The sequence below is a fragment of the Botryllus schlosseri genome, chromosome 14 (assembly GCF_051294905.1).
Source record: "Botryllus schlosseri isolate E-star chromosome 14, Bs_hap1, whole genome shotgun sequence".
Taxonomy (NCBI): Eukaryota; Metazoa; Chordata; class Ascidiacea; order Stolidobranchia; family Styelidae; genus Botryllus; species Botryllus schlosseri.
Window position 1 is genome coordinate 9,949,825 of NC_137249.1, and position 16,863 is coordinate 9,966,687.

General features: G+C 39.9%; 2 protein-coding genes across 4 annotated transcripts in view; one reads left to right on the forward strand and one right to left on the reverse strand.

Moving 5' to 3' along the window:
* The window catches only part of LOC145456288 (short transient receptor potential channel 4-like), a 48,124-nt gene extending 43,365 nt beyond the window's left edge, over nucleotides 1-4,759 (reverse strand). The window contains exon 1 of one of the 3 annotated variants that reach the window (XR_013920555.1): nucleotides 1,372-4,759. Coding sequence is in view for 2 of the 3 variants with exons in the window: in XM_080334367.1 (XP_080190493.1) it covers nucleotides 1,372-1,584 (213 nt within the window). In the remaining variant the exon portion in view is untranslated. The remainder of the gene's footprint in view (nucleotides 1-1,371) is intronic. The other 2 variants (XM_080334367.1, XM_080334368.1) reach the window with 2 other exon arrangements.
* The window catches only part of LOC145455033 (signal peptide, CUB and EGF-like domain-containing protein 2), a 169,491-nt gene that overhangs the window by 139,457 nt on the left and 13,171 nt on the right, over nucleotides 1-16,863 (forward strand). Inside the window, exon 2 of the mRNA XM_080332989.1 lies at nucleotides 16,113-16,232. Within this exon, the coding sequence (XP_080189115.1) occupies nucleotides 16,151-16,232 (82 nt within the window). The 5' untranslated portion in view covers nucleotides 16,113-16,150. The remainder of the gene's footprint in view (nucleotides 1-16,112; nucleotides 16,233-16,863) is intronic.

Consider the following 16,863-nt stretch of genomic DNA (forward strand, 5'->3'; position numbering starts at 1 on the left):
TTCGTAGGCTTACTTTCGGTAGCTTTGTGTATTGCCGTGATATTTTCATTGCCGTGATACTGTTACCTTGGATTACTGGAGGAGTTAGGAATCCCGATTTACAACTCAAGTGACTGGCAGATGCCTATAGGTAGCTCAACAAGAATCCTAAAGTGTGGCATTCTCCAAAATACCAACGTCTTAGGAGCGGTAACAATTGCACACTCAGTTAGTCTTCGTGAATTATACAAAACATTAAGAATAATACAGAAACGTTGAATTGATGCAATATCAAGAGCACGATTGGATCACATATGTCAGCTTTGAAATATTGTATTTTCTTAGTGGTCAGACAACAAGGAGTCACTGTAACCCTGATACACATGTGTCACGGCCATATGATTATGTCGGACAGCAGACATTAAAAAAAGCTAAAATATCTAAATAATTTCCCTGAAAACCTTGACATATAGTCAGAGATGGGTACGGAGAATATGTCCCCGAACATCTGAAGATGGTGGGAGTAAGGTCCCAGAGTAAATTGGAACTTACATATGTTAGCTGACTATTGCTCCAGTATCAAACTAGACAACCAATAGAATTGGTTATTAGCGTAAATTTGGACCTTGGAACTCGCACTACATTTGTCCTGCAGAAGCAATATCAGTTTAAATCAACCAAACAAAGCAGTGCAAATGTTTATTTGAAGGGTATTGATTTACTTTCGACAACTTGTGGTTTTTGAAATGATTTATACAATAAACCCAAAATATCAAAAGTATAGTGCTATTATGTGGTTATGAGACAATGTGGTTGGTGCCTAACCCAAAAACTTGACGTGATCGAGAAAAACGGAAGCCATTTTTTAATTCAGCGCCCAAAAGTTAGTCAGAATCAATTGTCTGATCAAAGTCAACAAAAATTGTGTTGACCAGTGATAATTCATCACTTTATCAACATATATTGATTTTGAAGTGTTACTGTAATAATCAGAAGGCCACCAACCCATCATATTGATAATATCATTCTCTTTGCCATTCTCCCCTTTTTACTCCAAGAAGAAGATCACAACTACCGTATTTTAAACTCCTCACCAATTAATTAAAGATTTCTGTTCGATCTTATCCTTGAAAATCTTACCCGCTGCTCTAATTCTGAATAATTGTACAGCATGTACCGTTGTTGTTGTTCAGATCGAATTTCCATTATATTATAGTCTAAATATGCAGCCACAACCACAACCCGAAATACGAACTCAGAAGCAATTTCTGTCAGCAAGTCACCCAGCATGTTGCAGTCAACACTTTGCGTGTGAAAATGAAGCGAATTCTCCACATTAACTCATTAGGCGCGCAAGTTTTAGTTAAAGCGGAAACACCGGAAACACCTTACCTCCATCGCGGAATTTGAAGCAGCAAATAAATGGCTGTTGGACTCGTTGGAAGCCTGGCGCGGAAGCTGCATGTTACCCGGACTTCTCATCGAATCACGGGAAAATAGTGACCGAACTTTAGAAAATTTCTGACGGCTCACGTTTCCGAGAGTTTGAATGTTTAGGAGACCACGGAATATATCAATAACGATGAGGTGATAATTCAGTTCCATCACAGTAGAGAATCGGATGAAAAAATCTCGAGTTCAACACTTTTTCAATTACATCACACGGACTAACATTTATATACATCCATATATTTACAATGTGCCAGAACGTTGTTTGCGAGAGAATAAGTTTAGTTCAAAAGAAGGCAAGCATTTGAGCAAGTAATCCTGTACAGTGTAAAGGTACACTAGTGATCCATTCAGCTGTTGCCTGAAATCACATGGCGTAGGGACCTACCAAGTTATATTGATTCAATCTGTGATCGTATCGAATTTGGACAGCAGCAATATAATGTGAAAGGATACTATAAAACACCTCAGCCCTTACCGCCTCTTGGAACAATCACAATGAGTATGAGTATTCATTATTCTCGACATTTTCCCCCTTGTGTGAACGGAAGGCTCGCGTTCTGTCAACGCACTAAACGTGCATGCACCTTGCCCTTTTGAAAAATTTAATTTGCTCCGATAGAAATGTTTGCTTGAAATATGCAGTGTTCCGCTTGTGAATAGTGGCTCTATGCTGTGGTCCTCAAATAATTTATTATTTATTCATGATTGTCATCAACGAATTTGATATAAAGAATGCATCGTTGTCTGATGTAAGAACATAGCAGGCGTACGGGATCTATCTTGATTGGTTTATTGTCTCCTGGAAACCAAATCCGTTCGTTCGGGGTGTTAGCTACTATGCAACTTAATTTTGAGGTATTATCTGAAGCAAGTTTCGCTCTGATCAATATCAATGTAGCAACAATAGGACTCCTTCAGAATACATTGTCCGGTCCAGCCTAGACCGTTAAGGCGTAAGGTTATGTTCAGAGGTGGTCAAAGTAGTCAGGAAAGCTACTCAAGTAGAAGTAGAAGTAGCGACGAAAAAAATCTACTCAAGTACAAGTAGAAGTACTTCTTCCATGAGCAACCTAAAACCACTTGAAGTAGAAGTAGAATTGACTGACTTTGAAAGTACTCAAGTAAGTAAGTAGCTGTGAAAACGATCCTAATTCGTTCACATGGATTGTAAAAAGGTGCAAATTGCGCTATGCGATAGGCGACGTGCTTGATTCATGTTGATGCATACCAGCAGGTATCCAATTTTCAATAGCATTTAAGCATTCGTCCAAATCATGGGATGAAAATGATAGTATTGATAAGGAAATGCGATGCTAATCCTCTGTTTTCTCGAACAGCACGTTTTAGAAAATAGCATGGTATGGCGCCATCCCCCATATTATAAGGCCCGTAGTTTAGTCGAAGATCAATACAGAGAAGTAGTATGGGATACGGTGTAAACCAGTGGTCGGAAACCTATGGCTCGCGAGTCATATATGGCTCTTTTGGGTGTAAAATATGGCTCTTTGGGAAATTTTTAATTTTGTGCCTAATTTATCAATATTGCAGCAACTTGTTAGTAACTTTTCATGACGGCCAGGATAATTATTCTCGTGGCAGCATAAACATGTCTTTGAGAGGTCAAGAGAGTGAGATATCCACTATCCAGGGTCAGGGGCTCGTACCGCCCTTTTCAAAATCCCCAAATTGAAGTTACTGTCGCGCCTGCGACCAACTACACTTGAGAATTCGATCAGTCCGCCATCGCGCGCCTCGCAATTTAGGATTGCACGATATCTCGATTGATCAAAGAGAATAGCAGATATGGCCACGCCTGTAGGAGTAGGACAACGCAGTTTTCTAATATACATTTACATTGTCTTCCTGATCTACGCCGAGCAATAAACTGCCTTAGAAGTAACATTCACAATTACAAATTCAAATGAAAAACAACGCAATAGCTATTTATAAGTAGCTTTCTGGCACTGCTGTAAAAATGTAGGTGTGTAGTGCAGCGTTACTACTTAGATTTTTGGAATCAGCGCGACAATTACATTTAATTATTTTATCAGTGATTATAAATTCCAAGCTATTTCCGATGCGTTGCGCTATCACAGTAGAGGGCTTGGCCCTCCTGCGCCTCATCTGTGCCTTACCTCTCCTTTTGCGCTTTATATTCGAACAATAAATACGAATATTCCGTGATTATGGAAATAAAAATATTCAAAATCTAGTCATTCATAAACATCGATAAAAAATACTAATATTCATTGAAGATTTCACAATTTTCCTTCACTCATCCCTGGCGACATCTAAGGTATTGCCTCACTTGCCGCCCTAACCCCACGTCACGTCACGGTGTAAACACTTTGCGCGATTAGTAAACGTTAATAAAAAATATGTTGGACCGTAAAAACCCCATATTGTGTAGCTTTATGTCCAGAAATTAAAGGCATTGCTACACTTGCTTTTATACTTCAACATGTATGTTATCCAGACAAAAGAACTGATATTAATTATAACTCAAAGTATATGACACTGGGAATTGAAAGTGAAATATAAATACTACTTCTAAAAGCAGAATATGTATTTCATGTTTTTAATCCAGAAAGTTTCAAAGGTGGTATGCTATAACAGCCCAAGACTAAAAAAAGTCAGAGTCCACTTTTCCAGATTAGGACACGCCTGGACTGCTAGATTACGATATGACAAGTAAAAGCTAGATTGCGAAACATCAGTTTCAAACGTTATGATGAGCCATATATCCTGTGATGAATTATTTCATATGGGCGAAGGGCGACAATGTGGCGTGAACGGAACCACGTCAACCCTCTACCTAAATTATATTCACCGATACTTTCGTGAAATCATACCGGTAACACCCTATCCACTGCGCGCGAAACGCGACAAAAATTCTGAGCTTTACTAAACTTTTATGAAAATTAAATGTTGATACTCCGTGAAAACAGCCCCGAAATTCCTCAGGCTATCTTCCTGATTGGGAGATTGAACTACTTCTACTTGACAAACTGAAACTAGCGAAAATTAAGTAAGTAGATCACAAAATATTACGAAGTAGAAGTAGAAACAGCGAAAATCAGATCTACTTGAGTAAGTACCAGAAGTAGAGGAAAACTACTTGAGTACTTCGAAAAAGTAGAAGTACTTCATTACTGACCACATCTGCTGACCACCTCTGTAGTTTACTATAAACCAAGCGCATCGAGCCTATTATTCGGCTTCACGTCTAGGTACAAACCAAAGGAAAATATTCTCTGTGCATGTGCACTGTGCAGTGCAATCCATACGGGATCATGGCAGAGTATAGGCTACATCAACCTGGATTTGCTTTGGCTTGACCAGACCATGCTGTGTCTCGCAAAGCGATGGCATTGTGATTGAAGCTGCGAATAAGACTAAAGTAATAATTTTACGAGTTCAATTGTAGATTATATTATCGAATAAATCAGTGGTTCCCAAAGTAGGCGCCAGCGCCCCCATGGAGCGTTCAAGAGCGTGAAGTGGCGCTCGCAATGAAATGGGCGGTAGGGGACGATGTAGGTTTAGAAGGAAACTGCTGCATAGTTTTGAAACGATTGATGAATAGAGCAGCAAAATACGAAGAAACAATTAACAAATGCAAAATCGACTCAGTAAAATCAATTTCATGGTCGATCCAGGCGTCAGTCATCTGTACCAGAAAAGTTCATTGTTACTTGACAATGTTGATCCTACCCATGAATGGACTTATTCAGTAGTCGTCATAATCACTAGAAAGCGTGGTTCCTTATGTGTTGTGAGAACTGCGAAGTATTTGAACACTTATAGCTGCACAGCATGACTTTCGGAAGCTGGCTCGCGCGAATTCACTCTCCGTTTAAAACGATCGTCGAATATCCACACATTGCGAGAAACGATATCGCTTATACTTGCCGGACATATTCCCCAAATTTTACGAGTCGAATTTATTCGATGATAAATTCTGAGAAAGGTGAAACTGGCACTGTCCGGATTCAGTAATAAGCGCATGATATATCATAAAAATTTATTGAGACTTGAACTTTTTCAATTCTGAAGCTTCCCTGAGCTTGATACTGGTCCCGCTCTCAGATCAGATGTAAATAACAATCCTCCCGAAAACTGAACATGGATACGGTAATTTGGTTTCAGGATATATTCCGATTAGCAGTGGTTCTCAAACTTTTTTGGACACGCCCCCTATTATGATAACGAAAAATTCCGTAGCCACCTTATCGTGTTGATATGTTGATATCACAACATATTAAAGAGAGCAATCAGAATGCTAGCAATCCTAACGGATAGTTTGATGGCTGTTGATGAGAGAATTCTCAAATACGATATTCGGGCAATAGTTAGACCAATAATAACCATGAGCTGAAGGTAAATCGCGCCTCTCGCGAAAAAAGACATTTCAGTTAACTGCGGCTTCGCGTACCCCTTCAGATGCTTTCACGCCCCCAAGAGGGGCGCGCCGCCAGTTTGAGAACCACTGGATATAAATCCCCTATTTAATGAATTAATCCATTTTGTTTCCGAGCATGAAAGGAGTGAGGAGCTGATACAGTGTTGGACAATTTTTACTTCAGATCAAAGTTCAATATCTACTAGCTATCAATGGGTTTGGTTACACAACAAAATCAAATTGAAATACTCTCCCTGGAGTCAGGTTTATTTTCCCTCATTGCCTTCCTGTTCATATTTGATATAACTTGCTTTTAGAACCGTAAGACAAAGCTTCTGGCTCAGACCAGAAACCGACTTAACTTCGAGATTTTGTTCTTATTAAATCTGAAACCCGATATAAGAGGATGATGACAATACACCAGTTTCCTCCGTCTCATTATTACAATTGTAATTCATGCAGAGCAACTTTGATTTTATCATTTAGGCGTGGTGAGGTGGATCGGGGGGCTGATAGTTTATTCGTTGTCCATACGGCGGTAGCTCGAAAAATTTTAGGAAACACTGGAATAAACGATCTTAGTGTTTGTGGATTACTTGCGGTTTTAATCCTATCTCTATTTCTGTGTAGCTCAACGATCCCATACCTCGTGGCGCAGTTGGTTAAACGCTGCAGTCTAAACATCGACGGTGGATGGTTCGAGCCTCGGCTCTGCCATGTTTCTATGTGTCGGAGATTTATCTGGGCTCCTCATCGCCCAGCGCATTGAAAAGCTCATACGAAGAGAGAGCCGAACTCTTGAAAGGAGGCAGCGAATGAGTCGGAAATAGACTCAAGTCAAGTGGACAAAAAGACATTATGAAATTTACTGTGCGGGCGCAAATAACCAAGTTGTTGAAAGCGCCAATTATATGTGTCAATTAAACAAACAAACCCATGCTTTTGAGTCCATACCCTACTGGAGTGTAGTGCTGGCTCTGTTTACGTGTACTGGCTTTTACATCTGCTTGGTGTGATAAACGAAAATAGATCCCACCACAGATCTGGGATATGTCTCCATATGAAATGGAGAATTTGGCTGAATTACGCCTAACGGAACGTGAAAGCAAAATTTTGTAAAGGAAAGAGCTGGTGACAATATTTACATCGTACAGAAGAGTGGAAATCTATATATAATACGATATTAGCTGCGAGTGTACAGTATTCAATTAAAGATTCAGACAAATACACTTAATATCCACGAATATGCCAGTTACCTAATGTGATAACCATAACATCACATGACCAGAAAATTCGCGAGAACTTCAAAATCAAACCCCTAGTTTTCTCGTTTCTGTTTTCATATTGCAACGAACATTCCCCAACAGAGCATGACGCGCTCGTTTTAGCAAACCTAATAATATATAGCATATAACCACGCGTATAAATTGATATTTGGAAAATAGTGCAGTATATTTTTTGTCGCTCGATTGCGTATAATACCTTTGAATTGTAAACTCATTCTTAAAGACAGCTAAGCCATGATACCTTCGCTTTCTATTGTTGTGTTTAGCATATTATATACTCGCAGGAGCAAACCAGTAATCTCCAATCAACGTGCAAACAAACGCTAATGTTATGTTCTCGACATCGTGTGTTTTACAATCCGAAATCCATTTCAAGAAATAGCTGAATTTGGTAGATACAAATGGGTCGAGCTGAACAGAGTTATATACCATTTACTATAATCCCATTCACAAATATAAATCTGGAAGTTGCCGTAGAACCGGAGTTGAAAGATTACCTCCACCTAGGGTTGCATTTAAAGCAAAAATCAATTTAAAACAAACAAGTTTAAAACGAGGCCCTAGTTCAAAACATGTTTTTTTTTCAATTTATTTTTTGAATCACAAATATTCAATTGTGACTTCATAGTGTATTGACATACACAACTGAAAATATAGGGCAAATTACCTCCTTTGACGAAAAAGGCTCCCATTCCCTGTCACATACGGACCTAAAATATCTTTAACCATGACTATACATCGTCAAGTAGCATTTTTACGGCCGGCGATCATCATCATCATTCATTCCGTACCAATGATCTATACGCACTATAGCTGTTGGACCGACTATATTTCGAGGGTTCCAACCATCCCATATTGTATACGTCTGAGATATCGTGTGGTAATCGTCCGTAGGCTCAAACAACATGTCTTTTGGAAAGTATTTACACAATTATGGCATAATTATACCACTTAAAAACATATTTTGTTTTTTGAAAAATCCTCTGTTTAAAACACTGTCTAAAACATATTTTAAACGAAGTGTTTTAAACAACCATTTGTTTTAAATGCAACCCTACCTCCGCGAGTAATACAAAACAGTATCGCCTTGACCATTGACCGCTTTTCTCGCGATAACGGATTCTATAGCCTACTAATAACTCTTACACATCATATCCACCGCGATTCCCATGCATCGTATAGTGCTTCTATATACTTCTACAAATCAACTTTAGAAGCCATGACCATCAAACACAGATGCTGAAACCTGTTGTCATCCATAGTCAGCGCCGATATTACGGAAGAGCATGAGACAGATCACGCGCAAGTTATTAATCTGCCAGGCGAGGTCATTCATGAAACCTTATTGAAAGAGCAATCGACATTATTTCGCAACCACATTACACGTCACAATCATGCGATTACAAATGCATTCCATTATGCAATTACGGTCTCTATACTACAATCATCACCTTGCTTTCCAAACAGAAATAGTTATCAATAATAGAAACTAGAATAACGTCAATATTTTTGTTATCAACATTATTAATCAAAATAATTTATTATACGTTATTCGAAATGTCTACCATCCGACAAGCCTGTATTCTGTACCGTGTCGATCTCTGGCTAATTGGCATGTTCGCATTATACCCCAGTAATTATTTGCAGTAATAATTGCAGAAATTAATTACCGTAATTATTCCCTTATATGGTCATTGTCTGTGAAATACGAGAGATTTAAATCCATCCACGTGGTGTGGTATTGAGCTTATTGCACTACTGCAATTCCGTCGATCGTAAAGCAATATTTTCGGTCTCAAGTTGATATAGCCTTGTCACGGATACATAGTTATATATATCCCTGAGCCTTGTACACCGACCTGCCCTTTTAAATTGCCACATTCAAGACCAGTGGATCTTCGAATTTTCAAATCTTTTCACGTCTGTTTCCTTGTCCGCTAAAATAGCGCTATTTACATGAATCTCGAAAGCCCCTTCACGCCACCTGAAGTTTCCGCAAAAGCGTTTCTTACAGATATAAAGGATCAGCAAAGCACGACAAGCATATGCTTTTGGATCAGGAAGACTGCTGCAGCGATCCTCGCGGCTCCATTATTTTGATGCGTGTCATTTCCTTCAAGCCGGGCGGAAATAATTAATATTCTAATAGTAGTCAAAAGCGTAACGTTGGGTGCCGATTTTACTCGAGAATGAGCATCAGTCTGAGAAATGATTGATTGACGTGACGTATAAATGCACCACGTACCGGTATAAGTATATATACAAGGGGAAGTATACGGCAAATGTGTATTTGTAGGTATTTCAAATCCGCACTTACCACGTGATGCTCTGAGATACGTAATAAACATAGTTTTCTATACTGCAGAGTGCACAACGCCGTTTCTGCGTAGTGTATAACGGTGTAAGCGCAATGACACATTCATCGATACCTCAAGCTGCAATGGTTTGTAGCCTATATCGTCTCTATCAGAGATGTAAGCGAATACATACGATTATCATGACTGTGGTTCGTCCATATTTGTGTAATAAGATTAATGTACGTAATGTATGTACTTTCAATGCGCCATAGTTTCATCCCAATCCTGCACGATGAAGGTTTGTCTGTGGCGATAATTTGTTACGCACGAAATGCAAAAACACTGGAGCATTGCGGCTTGCCGATTGCAAAGCTGCAATTCCATCAATATCGACCACGCGAGTAATAAATATCACTACACTTGTCATGTCGTCTGATGGGCTTATTCGCAATGCTTTTTACTCGATGTCGTATGAAGGAAATTCCATTGAACAATAGCACTGAGTTGTACTTAAAGTAATTTACTAATAAATAATTTTTCGAGATGTCGTATGTTTCGTACTTCGAAGAGCTTCTTCGAGGTACAGAACTTCAATATACAATTGAATAGTGTATTCATATTGAAATGAACCCGAATATTTCCGGCTGACACTCGTCAGGGGTAATCGTCAGTGGGCGTTTCCTACTTCCTGCAAAACATCTGCTCGAGTTTTTATACACATGTTGGCGATACCAAACCACATCATTAGTTCGACCACAGTGTCCTATAATGATGTAGCAGTGTTTCTCAATTTTTTTTCTGACCTCGCGGACCGTTAAAATTTCAAAAGATCAAAATTAACCCTAAATTTAAAAACGACAGATGTATGCAACTGAAATGCGATATTGTAAACTTCATTTAATGCTGCCTTTTTGGTAGTACATATTTACGCGTGATTCTGTTGAAGTTTAAACAAAGGGAACCTTGCGAATTCCTGTTAAGGACCATTAACTAGAATGTTCGGTATCTTTTTGAAGGAATGAGATGCTGTTTGCCATACCCTAGGACACTGCTAGTATCGCCTAATTGCAATGTCGGAATTTAAACGGCTATTGTTCGAAAGTCTTGCGCAGCTTTCACATATAACTTGTCCGCAACGAGTCGTACGCTACTTTAAAACAATTTCACCGTTGTGCCATTTGTGACATACGCCCAAAGTAGACCATGAAATCTCGACTACGATTCAATGCAGCTATATACATTCCAACCTTCTCACTCGGTTTATATTTTGAAGTTTTATTTCTCTAATAATTATTCGACAACCGTCCATCTTCCCCCATTTTGAAATTGAGTTATAAAATTGTGATGCATGTCGCGGACCGGCCGGAAACTTGCCATGGACCGACGGTTCAAAACCACTGAGAGACAGTAGACACAGTCAAATCGCACGGCTCACTGCGATGGGATTATACGTCGCATTTTCCATTTGGCCAAAGGCAATTTTACGGTAATTTTTCACCGGCTTGCCGAGCGCTAGATTTGACAAAACGGGTGTCAATCGAAAGCTACCGCTGTAATGATCACTAAAATATCAATTTGATTTCCGCTCATGGCCCTGTAACCCCCCTCCCCCCAAAAAAATGCATTGTAACGGAGTTTTGCATTATGGCGAAACAATGCCGTCTGGAATAGAAAGGCGCAAAGCAGGAGCAAATACGCAGTGAGAGTGAGAGTGTGAATGCTCAGCTCATGTTCAATCGCTTGCGCAACGACGGCCAATACACTTGCGGTTTGCGCTGCTCTTCACTTCCTTCCAGACGGCGGCAGTATTGCGCTACAATACCGAACTCAGTTACAATTCAAAATTTGAGGCTAATTTTGGGAGGCACCAGGACCACAAGCAGAATAACATATATGTATTCGTAATCAGTACCGCGGTCGCTTTCGATTGATACCAATTTAGACGAATTTCGCGCTCGGCAAGCCAGTCTAATAGTGCCGTAAATTGCCTTTGGTCAAATGGAAATAATGACGTAACCCAATCGCAGTGAGCGGTGAGATTTGCTTGTGTCACCACCATTGTAGGACACTATGGTTCGACACTTGAGAAAGGAGTGGCGCCGTCATCACGACACCAATAATTTCTGGTTAAGTTTCGGCAATGTCATGTTTCTATGTCCAAAGTTGGCAGCAGAGCCCTGAAGTAAAAGAGAATGAAGAGTGGGAGTGCGCAACTGCGCATACAAGAAAACGTCATCTCGATGCCCATTGCCCAAAGCAAATATACTGAACTTTAAGAAATGCACTGTCGTAGCGCACAAGGCCTGAACAGGCGACTAGCGCCACCGTCGTTGTGTAGTAAAATTCTAATAATAGCACAAGAAGTCAGCTTACCAGCCCCATGTATATAGATGAGCTTTCATGGACCTGGCTGTCGAGCTCTGGCTTGAAACCGGCAAGAGAAAGATTCATTTTTGCAGCACCAGACCAATCGCTCAACTACAAAGTACTATCGCAAAAGAAATCTGAAACAAAACAGACGGCAAATTCAGAGTTTCAAAACCTAAATGAAACTTTAGCACATTTCATGTCCGACTGTGGCGCACTTGCACTTGCAGTCACCGAATACACATGGAGACACATCAGGATCAGCCACTACATTCATCTTGCATTATGCAAACATTTTAACACCACCACCTCGACAGAAAATGGTACGATCACACTCCAGCATCAGTGACAGTAAACGTCCAAGTAAAAATTCTGTGGGATGTACCAGTTATACCTGACCGCGAAATCAGGAGCAACCGCTTTCGTCCCATAATATAGCCTTCGTTTTGACGCCGCGAACTCCCAGATATTGTTCGTGAACTCCCGGGACAACCTAACCGTTGTTATCGCTGGCCAATTAATTTCCAACGCCAAAAATGCCAAATACCTTGGTGTTTTATTGGATTCGGACATGTCTTGGAAGAGTCACATGCAATCGCTAAAACCTCATTTATCGAAGTGACCCGTTCCGCCGTCTTAGTCACTCCCTGACGATTCGGTTTCTGTTTATACTCTTCAACTCTTCATTTCAATCCAAGTTACAATACGGAATTCTTTGCTGGGTTGCTGCCTGCACGAATACGATTGACCCATTGCAAAAACTACAACATCGGATTCTCCGTATCATTTTCAAGGCTCCAAGTGCTGGGCTTGGATGTGCAGCTTATAAATCACTACCCACAAGATTTGGTGATCTAAACATAAAAGGCATGAGGAAGCTAGAAATTTTGCCGTTCCGTTGTGGTTACAGTCGAACAAATTTCAACTATACTTGACCTCGGAATCAAAAGCCCACGCCTACCGCACACGCGCGTCCGAAGTCGAAGAACAACTATGCCATATGATCAGGACGCAACACAAGAAAACGCAGCGCTCTATCAATTATGCCGTACCTGTGGTGTGGAACAGCATCTCGCCGGTTATCGGATATCCGCTATTCTATAGTCGTGGAGCATGTCCAATTGTCCATGTCCTCCACATTAAAATCGAAATACAAGCAGTTTCTACTTGCATGCCCTCAAGATTACCGAACCACAATATGACATATCGACCTCGCCTACCGACACATGCAGAATTCATTTTTGTCGGTTACTTTTATGTTATACTTTCTTTTATCCAGTGTGCTGTGCATGCTCCGAATTTACATGCTGTAGGATAAGGTGAGTGTCTGATTAAAAGACCACTCCAAGTCGTTTCGGCACCCTCCTATTTCAATTTCAATTTTATCGAAATCATGCGGTCTATTGATTTGACAAAAATTTTAATGAAATGATGATGACCGGCCAGACGATAATCAAACTAAAAGAAGAGTGAATGCTTATTCATTGAATTTGCCAGCTGATCAAAACACACAACAAAAGGAAACAGAAAAAAAATCAGAATACGCAGAACTCAGAATGGAAAGTGAAAAATGCGGCGATGCAAAATTAACATTGTATCGATAGTCATTCGCACTGCAGTGGTCGGAAGCAGAAAAGCCACGAGACATATCCAACAGATTACGGAAAACGTTTGATTCGACATGGTCCAAAAGATCACGTTTTTAGGCACTGTGCATATTCTTGGGAAGACCTTAAATGCACCACTGGACTAACATTACACTTTTACGCGAAAATCACAGCGTAATTTGTGTAATTTCGATTCTTCATTTTGAATCATCTCTACCTCTGCAACCCTTGCCAATTCTTTATCCACCGCAATTCTGTAATCTGACCTCTTTATGTATTGCATAGAAACAACAATGTGACTGTATTACTTAAAAAAAAATTTAAATACTTCAATCTCGCCATTTTACTTCGGGGTCAGGTTGCTTCCGGAATTAAGAGTGCATTAACCAGTTTTACAGTGGATAAAGAATATAATAATAATTAGTTCGACACTATAGTGGATTCAGATAGTCAATCGATATTATTGGTGCTGTCGGACTTGCTTAAGCTGTCGTTCTCCAACTAGGGGAAGTTAGGCGCGAAGAACGGATAACATGCCACATACCTCACGAAAACGAATCCACGAGAAAGAGATTAAGGTAGCGCCCCGATTATTTTGTCAAATGTCAGATGTTGGGGATTTGTTTGTAACTTTGTATACACGACCGATTCTTCGTGAACGCTGGAATTCTCGCAACCTCGTGGTACCGCTCTTGGGAATATTCCCCCTATCGCAATAACGGCGAATTCGTTCATTATAATATTATTAACATATTTAATTCGATTAACATTAGGTATCGACCCCTGAAAATAAGTGAAGGCAATGAATTTATACATAATATATACACTTGGGCGGCTAGATGAATTTAATGAGAGAAAGCATTGGATCGTCTGGGTATGCCATTCCATCATTTCGTCTCGAAAGTAGGGAAAATGATATGAAGTATAATTTTGATGCCAACTCTCTTTCCTCCTTTAAACAATGCTAAATATAGCACACGCGCATCTGGTACAACACTACATTGTTCTGTCAGAATTATACGACTCCCAATTCCACCTCTGTTGACAAGGACATCAGCAGTTTGATGTATAGGCTAACTGTACAGTGTGCAGCACAGAAAAGCGAAGTCGGGAATTGGTGCTCAATCAGTAATGAGTAGGGCGATTTTTTTTTGAAATGTCAAAATAAGTCACAATTTTGTCAAAATTGTCAAAAAATTGTAAAATTTGTTTAAAAAGACAGAATTTTTTGCAACCTGCATATCTTTTGTATCGTAGATGTTTGCACTGTCGGTGATCTTGTCATTTGACACTTTGCAGCATGTAGCCTACTTTACAGGCTTACCGTTGTAGACGGCCCATTGTCTGATGCTCATTGTGAATCATAAACGGTCTAATGAATCAAATAGGTTGACATGGCGTTATGCTCAACCGCAATATCTAACTGAAGCAAGACTGCGTGGGCACTGGGCATTGGTTCTTATACCAAGAAGCGCATGATAAAAAATTGTGATATAGACAACATTGTCAGAGTGAAGCAACACGGTGTGGCACCAGCAGTGCACGCACAACTTCAGTGTTGCCAGCCAACAATTGCTGCGGTTGAACGTTCTTTCTCCATTCATGGCAAGCTACTTAGTGGTTCTAGCCGAGAATGTAGGAAAGTATTTTTCGTTGTACTGCAACAATTTTCTATTATTTTTACCATAATGCATGATGTAACTACTGGAATTCTTCATTGGTCCAGCTTTCGTTAAAATAATTTTTTTTTCATGTAAAAATTTGTCAGTTTTTACCTCAAAAAAGTTTTTTCAGGCCAAACTACTTCTTACGGACAGACAGTTCAAACCAGAAATAAAGATAAGTAGTACAAATATAAAATTATGTGCGAAAACACGTAATTTGCACACATAAGGTGAAATTCATTTTTTTAGGGTAAAAAATGCAACAATTTCGATTTTTTCGTCAAAATCTTCCGTTTTAGGTCAAAACAGTCGCCCTAGTAATGAGCATGTCTCGTAATTCAAAATCTCCTGATATCTCTTCCCCATTAATGTTTTAGCGTATCCTACGATGTCCCGTTGAAAGAAAATTGCTCGCCCACGTTCTATGTGCATTGTGCAATTCCTCACTTGCGTTTAGCAGCCTCCTGCAGAACATTGAAACACCAACTCTACAAATATAGACAGAGACGGGCGGGTGATTATTAACTTCACTAAGCCGTTATGGGTATTTTCTGTCTTTTCATATCGATTTGTTGTATGATCCTTTGAAACCGATCAATGAAGAAATGAAAGAGAACCGCTGTTAGTTCAATTATAGTAGGGACTGTCACGAGAGGTACAGATGCGCACCTGTCTATGTTAAGGCGATCTATTTTCGGTTAGTAGAACCTCCAGAATCACACCGACGCGACTTGATACCCACTGTCCCCCCTAATGACACGTATGTCAATGACATAATATGCCATCAGTTGCCCAAAATGTCAGGAGATGTGAGAACATAATGCGCGCGGCTGTCATGGGTGAGAGAGCATCGTTTTACATTTTACTTTCTACACCACATTCTTCTTTCGTTCACAACGGGATTTGAGAAACCGAAATCATACCGACGAGAGTCCGCGTCGGGAATTGTCTTTAGGTATTCCGATACTTTCGATGAAGATAACTTGCAGGACTTTCCATGTTAATCACCAGTGTCGTTGGTAGTACCGCGCTCGGCGTAACTAATTATATGTTTGCAGACTTAGCGTGAAGTTAATGTGTGAAGACTGTTTCGATCATGAGTGGGATTCAGAGGACGTTGATGCTTTTCGTGGCGCTAAATTGCTTCTTCGTCAGTGGAAAAAGCTTCGATATTAAAGGTAACAGTACATTAGAATATTCCAGATATAGAACTGTGAGTTGGAGTCAATCCGAATTTAGTGAAAATATTCCTACGTCTCGTGAAATGCAATACATCGCCAGGACAAATGAGACGCACTTTCGTCTTTTATCAGTCCCGGTAGCGGCTATGGAGCTAAATCTAGGGGTATTCAATACAATATGGCTCAAGTATATAAATCAATAGATAAGGACTCTTTCTCCTCTCTCGCTAATCGCCATGACTCACTCAATCAGTTTGAATGTTTACAAAGTAGGCTAACACTACTTGCGATGTATTCTGGCAGCTCTCACTGGCTGTATTACCCCAAACCAGACAAGCGTGTCTCCTTGAGTTCAGATGAATCATTGTTCATGAGAACCTTGACAAAACATCTGTCATTTATCCAGTGGGATGTGGATAGCTTCTGTCAGACAAAGGAGCGTGATTCGGATTGAAATGTACTGGCGGAGTATATATTGATAGATATTTGATAAGTCTCAGAAAAGTGTACGCAAGCTCTTCCGGAAAACATCAAATCTAATTGACCTCAAGCTTGAAACGAGTGATGAGATACATTGTTTGCAAGTTAATCTTTTACGAAATTCCCACGATGTGCGCGTTCTTAATTA